This window comes from Cervus elaphus, chromosome 1 (genome assembly GCF_910594005.1).
Source record: "Cervus elaphus chromosome 1, mCerEla1.1, whole genome shotgun sequence".
Lineage (NCBI taxonomy): Eukaryota > Metazoa > Chordata > Mammalia > Artiodactyla > Cervidae > Cervus > Cervus elaphus.
Genome location: NC_057815.1, coordinates 65,609,766 through 65,619,632, shown reverse-complemented (window position 1 = coordinate 65,619,632; position 9,867 = coordinate 65,609,766). Strand labels below are relative to the sequence as shown.

At 48.6% G+C, this 9,867-nt stretch overlaps 1 protein-coding gene across 4 annotated transcripts; it reads right to left on the bottom strand.

Annotated features, from left to right (window-relative positions):
* Positions 1-3,336: 3,336 nt before the first annotated feature.
* Positions 3,337-8,489, bottom strand: LOC122705253 (folate receptor alpha). 4 transcript variants are annotated; one of them, XM_043920703.1, is made up of 6 exons: positions 8,414-8,489; positions 7,460-7,541; positions 7,206-7,382; positions 4,282-4,470; positions 3,946-4,081; positions 3,337-3,812 (listed from the first exon to the last, which is right to left on the bottom strand). In XM_043920703.1, the coding sequence occupies exons 3-6, from the start codon at positions 7,368-7,370 to the stop codon at positions 3,526-3,528; spliced, it is 777 nt and encodes a 258-aa protein (XP_043776638.1). In that variant the 5' UTR covers positions 7,371-7,382; positions 7,460-7,541; positions 8,414-8,489; the 3' UTR covers positions 3,337-3,525. The 4 variants fall into 4 exon arrangements, with proteins under 4 accessions (XP_043776638.1, XP_043776480.1, XP_043776557.1 ...); XM_043920545.1 differs by lacking the exon at positions 7,460-7,541 and having other exon boundaries at positions 8,414-8,484; XM_043920622.1 differs by lacking the exon at positions 8,414-8,489 and having other exon boundaries at positions 7,469-7,724.
* Between the last annotated feature and the right edge of the window lie 1,378 nt (positions 8,490-9,867).

The following is a 9,867-nucleotide window of genomic DNA, read 5'->3' as shown; positions in this document are numbered from 1 at the left end:
GCACAGGTCTGGGCCCTTGGAGCAAGGAAGTGGGGGGAGGTGTGCAGCTGGGAGCCAGAAGAGGCAGCTGGGTTACTGGAGGAGAATCAGCTAAGGAGAGCCCTATAGACCTGCAAAGAAATTGACTCCAATGTGGAGAGGAGGGAAGAAATTGACTCCCAGGAGACTGCCAGCTTGTGCCCTGCTTTCCCTCTCCCTCAGAGTGAGCCATTTCTGAATCTTGTGACAGACAGCCTGGGAGGGTTAAGCCCTCTGAACACCTGAGCAGGTAGAAGGCGGCTACAAACCCCCAGACATCCCTCCTGGCTTTATAAGTCCAACGCAGCCTTCTCCTGATTGGAGAAGCATGGCCATGTGTCTAGGAATGCCCCAAAGCATTCTCCTATACTTTCATCTAAGGGCTTCCCAGGTGGAGCCGTGGTAAAGAATCTGCCCGCCAATGCAGGACATGCAGGAGACACCGGTTCGATCCCTGGGTTGGGAAGATCCCCTGGAGCAGGAAATGGCAACCCACCCCAGTGTTCTTGCCTGGGAATTCCTATGGACAGAAGAACCTGGCAGGCTCTAGGCTAGGGGTTCACAAAAGAGACGGACAGGACTGAGCACACATGCTCACGTATGTGTTCATCAAAATGGACTTTCCCTGTCCCCCATTCTCTGCCCGTGCACCCGAAGTTGATTATAAATTGGACTTTATAGTCCATCCACTCGGGAGTGATGTTTGGCTCCTGAGACCTCAGGGGTTCAGAAGAAGAGACTGGCAAGTGGTTGGACCCATGGGTTCTAACCCATGAGGAGTCCCTGCCCTTGTTGAACCTCGTGCCGGGCTCTGAATCCGAGGCCCCAGTGCTCAGACCACCTGGCCAACGGGCAGGGACACGGTCCAACAGTCACTGTGGAGCCGATCCTGAGAGTATCCACCTGGATTAGAAGCTTAATACCAGCCAAGTTAGCCGTCAGCGTCCTTGTGGACCCCAAACTGAAGGCTACTCTGTGACTAGACAAAGAGAACAGGAAGGTCTTTGGCCCTGTGTGGGTAGGGGCTCTGGGCTGCAGGGAGTCGGGGTGGGAGAAGCTGGAGCTTTTCCTGAGTGCAAGCCAGCAGCATATGCAGTTGCTTACCACCCATCCTCATAGATGAGAAAAATATAGTTCCCAGGCAGCAAAGAGGGGCTAGGATTCAGAACTGAGTCTGATTCCAAGCCTGGTTTCTTTCACGAAGAAAGGAGAGCCCTGTGAGGGCATTAGAGTTTAAGGACTGCAGATCCGGTGTTTCTTCTCTGGCCTCATTTCCTGCCCTTGTCCTCTTAACTTCTATCTTAGCCACCTAGAAATTCTCCTTGCGCTTCTATCACCTCCAAGCCTTTGTACTTCTTGAACCTTCTCCATGAAATGTCATTCCTCCTGCCTCATCTGCTTGGTCAACACTACGCTCTGTCTGGAAACCTTCCCTCACCTTTCTGGGCTTCCACAGAACTGCACCACACTCTGTGCTCCCCTGGAGCAAACCTTCAGCTAAGTGTGCGAAGAGCTATCAGCTCTCACGTCTGTCTGTCTGCCCCCACCAGAGAGTACAAGGTACTCAGTTCCCTGCCTGTCGGCCGACACAGCCAAAAGGTGGCTATTGACTGATAGACTGAGTGCATGGATTCCTTCACTTCCTAAGCACCTGCTCCTGTGCTAGGCACTGACCCAGGGCCAGGGGATCTGACACAAAATGACATAGACATGGCCTCTGCTTTCAGATGTGTATGTTTTGTAGGGAAAGTCAGACAATAAGCACAGCGAATTGATATCTATGCAAGAGGGCCAGTGATGTGATGAGAAAGTACCCAGGTGAGAAGTAAGTTCTTTTGGTTGGGTTGTCAGAAGTCATTTTGTTGTGCTAAGTCGTGTCTGACTCTTTTTGAGGAATTAATCATAGGATGAAATCTAAGTGGCTACAAGAAGTCAGCCTGTAGAGTATAAAAACATTCTGGGAAGCTCAACTGAACACAGGGAGTCAGCCTGCAGAATATATAAGGACATTCTAGGAACTCAGAGAGGACGGGACTTCCGGGCCGCTGAAGAAGTTTGGTTTTTCCAGCAGATACCATGGGAAAGCATTTAAAGGGGGTGTCTCAAAAAGAAAACATTTTTTCAGTATTTGTTTTCACTTTTTAAAAAGCGTCCATCAGATAGTAAAACTCCAGGGTGAAAGTTTGATGATGAATAGGATATTTGCCATCCTCAAAATATCTACCTACAACATATTTATTAATTACAAAAGGGCGAAAATTAACGGAGAAACCTGGCAGACCCAATCCCAATCAAAAGATCAGTTAACATCCTCAGGAATGGGCCAGCCTGACACCCATGCCCCCCTCCACCATGATGCAGCAAGAGCACACAGAATTGCTTTCAGGATATTCGTGTCCAAAATGTAGAGCCTCAGTCAGATAAACCCAAATTGAGAGTTATTCTACAAAATAACTGGTCTGTGTCTTTCAAAAACGTCAAGGCCATAAAAGAACGAACCTCCCTCCCTCAAAGGTCCATCAGTAAGTGACTGAATTAAATGTGATCTATACATAGAATGGACTATTGCCCAGCAATGAAAAAGAATGAACTAGTCTCTGTAGATCAATATGGAAAGATCTCAGAAACCTTGTTCTTGTGGTAAAAAACATGGCCAGTGAAAAACTCTACTGAGACTCCCTTTATCCTACCTATCAGTTTAGAAGAAAATCAGCTTTAGCAGAACATTCAAAGTTTGATGCTCTACTATGTCGACCAAATGATGGGGAAATAAGTCACTCATACATTGCTGGTGGGGGCCACATTGATACAACCCCTGTAGCATTATAACTATCAAAATTATAAATCCAAATGCTCCTTGACCCAGCAATCCCTCTTCTGGAATCCAACAGTATAGCATTCTACTATGTATATGGTTATTCACTGTAGTATTGTCATTAGAAAGCAAAACAAAAACAAAACGGACACGATGCAAGCTTTCCTCATGGGGGTCTGCCCACCAATATCTTCTTCCCCAGCCCACATTTAGTAAGGGAAGGAAAGGGAAAAAAACTTCAGGAGCCAATAACTCATCTGCCAGTCTCTCCCCAGCTTCCCTCCACCAATTCTCTTGTTCTCCTGTGGTATAGGAGGGGGCATGCGGGGGAAGGCTGGTGCAGAAGTAAGAGCCCCAGGCTAAGGATCAACTTTCACCCTCTGCTTGCTGATGAACTTCAAGCTAGCCCAGTCCCTTTTTGGGCCTCTCAACAGGAAGGATAGAGCAATAAGGCATGACTGCCACCTCCCAACCCACTCATCCCCAAATTATTTATAAAATATAGTACACACATGGATATATTTATTAGAATAAGCTCTCAGAGGATCCCCATAGGATTTTGGATCAGGAAACAATGACCAAGGTATTACGAGTCCTCCTCATCTGAGAGAGTGGAGCTGGGCTGAACTGAGATAATCACACAGGTTGGGTGCAGGCAAGGAAGGTGCCCAGGTGTCAGCAGTGGGAACAGCTTAGTTAAGGAGCCAGAGTGGCAGCATCTGGGTCAAGTTGAGCAGGAGGGGTCCAATCCCCTGGGGTGTGGACCCAGAAGTGGGGTTCTCAGCGTAAAATCTTGCCACCTCCTCATTGGGGTTGCCCTGGAAGGGGTCGAACCACATCTGGATGCAGCGGCCGCTGCCCCGGCCGTAGTTGCTGACCTTGAAGGAGTGACTCCAGATTTCATTGCACAGAGCAGCAGGCGTGGGGAAGTAGAAGTCAAAGCGGTGGCAGGCAGCTTTCACCGGGCACTGGTTGTACCCTGTGGGGAGGATGGAAGACCTGTAGCCACTGGGTCCAGAACCATCTCTTGCTCCACCAGCCCCACAGTTGCAAATCTCCATAAACCCTCCCACACCCCCACTTCCCCCTCCCTCCCCGCCCCCAGCCCTCACCTGAGGTCCAGTCCCAGCCCCTGTGCCAGTTGCTCTTGCAAGTGTAGGAGGTGCGGCAGTCTTCCCACCAGATCTGACAGTCCTCTTTGCACAGGGGCACATTCAGGATCCGTTCTTTGCGCCAGCTCTGGTTAACCTGGAGGGGTCGGGGGAGGGAGGGAGCCAGTCTGTCAGGGATCTCAGCTGCTATAGCCTTGATGGGGTCCAGGGCTGGGGAGGTGGGGGTGATGCCTCTGTCACCCTCAGACCAGAATTTGTGAACCACACCCTCCCTGCAAGTGACCAGTGGACTCTGCCCTCTGCTGAAGCGTCTGTCTGAGGGGCTGGTGCCCATACCTCCCGGATCCAGGGCCCCAGATTAGGTGAGCACTCATAGAGACAGGTGTCCTGAATAAAGTGGCGCTTGCATGCAGGCTCCATCTTGCCACAGTGGTCCCAGTTGAATCTGTACAGGTAGGAAATGTCCTTATGGGCTTCTATGCTGGTGTTGACAGAGCAGCAGGCATTCTTCCTCCAGGGGCTGCACTGTGAAGGGGGGCGGAGACATGGGGCTAAGTTCTTGAGCCACCGTGGCCATCTCCTTTATATTCTGGCTCCTCTGCCTCAGGTAGATCATCCAGAGGCTCACTCGCTGGGAAGGTTGCCCCTAAGCCTGGACTTGAGAGCCCTCCTTTTGGGGTAGAGGCAGTAATAATACTGACTTCTAACAGAAAGTAACACAGGGGACGTGGGAGATTTGGGGAATCATCATCTGGGGGGACATTATTATTTGTACATCTCTAAACTGTTCACAAAGCTATTTCACGTTATCTGGGTTATTTATATTATTCATTTTGTACCGAACTGGTATTAACTGAGTGCAGGCACTATGCTGGCTGCTGAGTATACTGTAATGAACAAAATAGATCAAAATCTCTGCCCTCCTTGAGCTTATGGTTTTAGTGAAGGGCAGGGAGGGGGGATACGGAGAACACTGGGGGCACAGAAAATAGCAGATGCAAAGTCCCTGAGATTTTTGCACTTTATCTTCTGTTACTGAAGATAATGGTCCCAGTCGAAAGACCATTAGTCCTGTTTTACAGAGTTGAAGGAAGCTGCACCCTTTGTGGAATGTAAGGTTAAGGTTTTAACTCAGGACAGAGAGGAGAGGGGGAATCCTGGCCTCAGGTTGTGGTGGGGAGTGGAGGGAAAGGGGGCTGGTTTGGCTCTTTCAGGGTCTGGAAGCCCAGGAGAGGGAACTCCTGGTAGGTCTTGAAAGAAGAAGGGCGCAGAGTGGCAGTGACCCACACAAGGCCCGGACATGGGCCATGGGACTAGATGTGGGAAGCAATTCTGGAGAGGTAAAATCAAGGCAGGTAAGATTGTAGAAGGGGTTCCCAAGTGGTGGCTAGTGGGAAAGAACCCCCCTGCCAATGCAGGAGATGTAAGAGACACAGGTTCAATCCCTGAGTTGGGAAGATCCCCTGGAGGAGGGCATAGCAACCCACTCCAGTATTCTTGCCTGGAGAGTCCCACGGACACAGGAGCCTGGTGGGCTACAGTTCAATGGGTCGCACAGAGTTGGACATGACTGAAGCGACTTAGCACACATGCACAAAATGGTAGAAGTGATTGTGGCTTCCCTTCAGGAATTGCCGTAGGCTGGGAGTCAGAAACTGAGTGATCATGAGCCAAATTGCTTAAAATGTCTGAGATGAACTCTAGCGCCCAGGCTCAAGTGAGGGGGGAAGCTGTGACAGGTCCGGACACTCAGGAGAAACTAAGGAAAGTCCTTGACGGCGGAGCCAAACCAATCCCTCTCCAATAACCCAGTCCATGCCCAGAGCTGCTGCCGCAGAGCCTGCTTCCAGGCTTCCCTAGGTTTTTGTGCATACTGTTCCTCAGATGCCCAACTCTTGGTCAACTTGCAAGACCCCATCCACTGCATCCCTGAACTGCCAGCCAGGGTCAGTGGTTTCCTCCTCCGAAAGGATTAATACATGTAATGAAAAACACCTCCTGGCCCATTTCGGAGAGGCTCCAGAAAACCAGCCACTCCCACATAGCCTACACCCCTCTGAATTGCAGTCACCTGTCTTCCTCAAAGATCTGCACACCATTTCTTGGCAAAGAGCAAGTGCTACTAAAGGTTCTTTAAAGCCCCCTTTAAAACTTAAAAAATTCTAAAAATGCAGTGGTGCATATGGACTTTCAGTTTTGGAAGATGAAAACATTCTGGAGGTGGATGGTGGTGATGGTGGTGATGTTCACATGTGAACCTACCTAATGCCACAGCATTGCATGCTTAGAAATGCTTAAATGGAAAATGTTATGTTATGGGTATTTTACTAGCAAATGAACTGTTGGAAATGACTCAGAAGTCATGGACAGCTGAACTTCCCTCTCTTCACTTGAAGACCCTGGAGACAGTTCATGCCAGCCTTTCCCTGGGGACACCACAGCCCCCCAGCAGTGTGAAGGCTTGTAGGGAGCCAAGGGAGAGACCAGAGGGAATAAGATACTGGTATTTCTCATGAGCCTGGAGTTCAACTTCAAGCTCAGAGCCCCTGAGCTGCTTTAGGGACCTTCCCTATGAGGCCGGCCTCACCTCCCCTTCTCTGTGGGCAGAAGCATTCTTGGCTCTGGCCACACTAGACTTGGCACCTGTCACCCTCCAACCTGTGTACACACCGTCCTCTGCTAGGCTGCCTTTTCCTGCTTTGTCTTCCTGGAAAACTCTTACTCAACCTCCAAGGCCAAGCCAATGGCCTCTTTGCTTGGAAGTCTTCCCGGCATATCTGATTTGCCAGTTTCTCACCAGGACCTAATGGAGGTGAGGACCTGGCCTATTTGCAGTTCTTTGTTACATGGTGACCATGAGGGACCTGTCTTTCCTACCTTGACTTTGAGCTCCATGGGCTGGCACATAATGAAGGTTGGGAAAGTTACCACCAGTCCCTCTCCTGGCTGGATTCTTAGTTCCCATGTCTACCTGTGCCTTCTCTGGGCCTATTTCCTCATTTGCATAAATAGAGACCACCTACCACCTACCAAGTAAGTATTCACTGACAAGGTGTGAGGAAAACACTTGACCCATAGAGGGCGCTAGATAAACAGTCCTCCCCGTGTTGTAGTGACCTCCTAGGAGAGGTCCACCAGGATCACCTCCCTGCCAACCTCCTGCCTCCATCACTCCCAAAGCTGATCTTCCCATCACCCTAACTTCTCCCTTTTTGGGGGGTCAGCCCTCTCCCTTACCCCAGACCCCACCCCATCCTCACCTGCTCGTGTAGACTGTCCTCAGGGCCCGGTTCTGCCTTGTGGTGCTTGGCATCCATGCAGACGTTGAGCAGGTTGGTCCTGGCCCGTGGAGTCCCGGGGACCTGGGCACCCCATGCAGCCGCCACCAAAACCAGAAGCAGCAACTGTGTCATCTGCCAGGCCATGACCACTCACTCCTGCCAGGAAGCCACCATAAGACTCTTGGTCAGATTTCCTGTCTCCCTCCCAAACCCAGATCTTCTGGCCTCCTCACCTGGCTTACCCCACTTCACCGATGAGCTGAGCGATGAAAGGCCTGTAGAGGTCTGGACCAAGTGGTAGGAATCCACCCCCACCTGAGGACATTTCAATACTAGCTCTGTGACGTGCGCGGAGGGAGCCACCACCCCTCTCTAGACATCCCCTTCCGGTTTTGCCAGACGGTATTTCACCCACAATCAGAGGGTCCTCCCTTAGAGGAAGCATGGGGCATAATTTGCTGATGGGGTTTACGAGTGAGAAGAGGGGCGCCAGCCAGCCTCTGCTTCTACTTCCTCAGCCCATCCCAACTAGCCTGAAGCAAGCTAAGTTTAGGAGCCAAGAGATTGCCAGCAGAGTAAACAGGGAAGCTGACCAGTGGCCAGATGAAGGCCACTGAGCCAATCTTGCTTAAGGTTCTGGAGCCTGTGCCAAGGGAGCTGGGAGTAGTGGGAAGGCTATATGGAAAGCTGTGCTGTGCTGCGCTTAGTTGCTCAGTCATGTCCAATTCTTTGCACCCCATGGACTGTAGCCCTCCAGGCTCCTCTGTCCATGGGGATTCTCCAGGTGAGAATACTGGAGTGGGTTGCCTAATCCTTCTCCAGGAAATCTTCCTGACCCAGAGATGGAACCGGGGTCTCCTGCATGGCAGGCGGATTCTTTACCAATTGAGCTACCAGGGAAGCCCTAGTAAGAGCTAAACCTCAGGTCCTTACACCTCAACAACCCTCTGCAACCCCCACTGAGAGGTCTTGGGAAGTTCCCTGGGCAGAGTCAGGACTAGACCTTGGGGAAGGCCAAGAAGTAAGGAGAATGTGGAGGAGAAACTGAGCCAGAGCAGTGGGTGGTGGAGGCACCAGAGGAAAAGTCCTCCCAGGATGCCAGGGGAGCCCCTACCTTGCCTCTCACCTCCTACCTCCCATCTCTACTTTTCCTCCCTGTCCTGCCTTTACCTCTGCCCTCAGCCTACCTGGGATAGGAGAGTGTCTCCCCTCTCTTTTATAAGCCTGTGCTGACTGCTTGGTCAGCCGCTCAGTCAGCGAAGTCTGGAGGCTTTGTCTAGGAAACAGCTCAATTGTCTTTCAGTTCAGAGCTAGTTAAATTATGGTATACACACCCAATGGGATTAAACCTGTTGAAAAAGATTGAGAGAACTCTTGACGTATGAATATGGAAAGCTTTCCAAGTACATTGTTAAGTGACAGAAGAAAGGTGTATACATTTATGGTCAATTAAACTACAACAAAGGAGTCAAGAGTATACAATGGAGAAGAGACAGTCTCTTCAATAAGTGGTGCTGGGAAAACTGGACACCTACATGTAAAGGAATGAACCTAGAACAATCTCTAACACCATATACAAAAAGAAACTCAAAATGGATTAAAGACCTAAATGTAGACTGGAAATCATAAAACTCCTAGAAGAAAATGTAGGTTTAGCACTCTTGGACATAAATCACAGCAATATTTTTTGGCTCTGTCTCCTAAAGTAAAAGAAATAAAAGCAAAAATAAACAAATCAGACCTAATTAAATTTAAAAGTGTTTGCACAGCAAAGGAAACCATCAACAAAATGAAAAGACAACCTACTGAGGGAATTCCCTGGCTGTCCAGTGGTTAGGACTCCTTGCTTCCATTACAGAGGACATGGGTTTGACCCCTGGTCAGGGAACTAAGATCCTGCAAGCTATGCAGTGCAGCCAAAACAAAGAAAGAAATGAAACCCAACCTACTGAATGATAGGAAATATTTGTGAATGATATAACTGATATTTTAAGTGGTTGCTTGTGGGGAGGACTTTGGCTTAGTGATTGGCTTAGAGTCTTTCCTCTATGAAACTTTCTGTGCTGTTTTGATTTTTGAACCATGTGAATTTACATATACCTTTTTGAAATATACATGTTTTTATGTATACTTATATATAAATTTATATATAAATAAAATGTAAATAAATATATAAAATTTATAGATATATACTTATTTATATCAGTTTTGGATATTATACATATATTTAAAAAAATATAAACATGAGACTACCAAGCATCCTAGTTCCTTGGGTATAATGCGAGAAAAATTCTTTGCATTTATGCCACATAGATTCCATTTTTATGCACGATAGTATGTTTTCCACTTTTAGATATTTTCACTATATGTGTTAGTTGCTCAGTCATATCTGACTCTTTGTGACCCCATGGACAGTAGCTCACTAGGTTCCTCTGTCCATGGCATTCTTCAGGCAAGAATACTGGAATGGGTTGCCATTCCCTTCAGCTTTTGACAAAAGAAAAAAACCCTCATGAAACCAAGCCATCCACACTTACACACTAGAATATTATTGTCACATTTAGTAACATAACCTTCAAATTACTTTTCTGTAACTCAAATGCCCTCTGTGGCCAAAAAAAAAAAAAAAAAAACCTTTCAT

Bases quoted from the DNA above. Each gene is read 5' to 3' on its own strand.
- LOC122705253 (XM_043920703.1), bottom strand. From the start codon at position 7,370: ATGGCCTGGCAGATGACACAGTTGCTGCTTCTGGTTTTGGTGGCGGCT. The intron at 4,082-4,281 runs GTATGGGCACCA...CGACCCCTCCAG, and splicing joins TGGGGCCCTGGATCCGGGAG to GTTAACCAGAGCTGGCGCAA. The intron at 3,813-3,945 runs GTGAGGGCTGGG...TCCTCCCCACAG, and splicing joins GGGCTGGGACTGGACCTCAG to GGTACAACCAGTGCCCGGTG.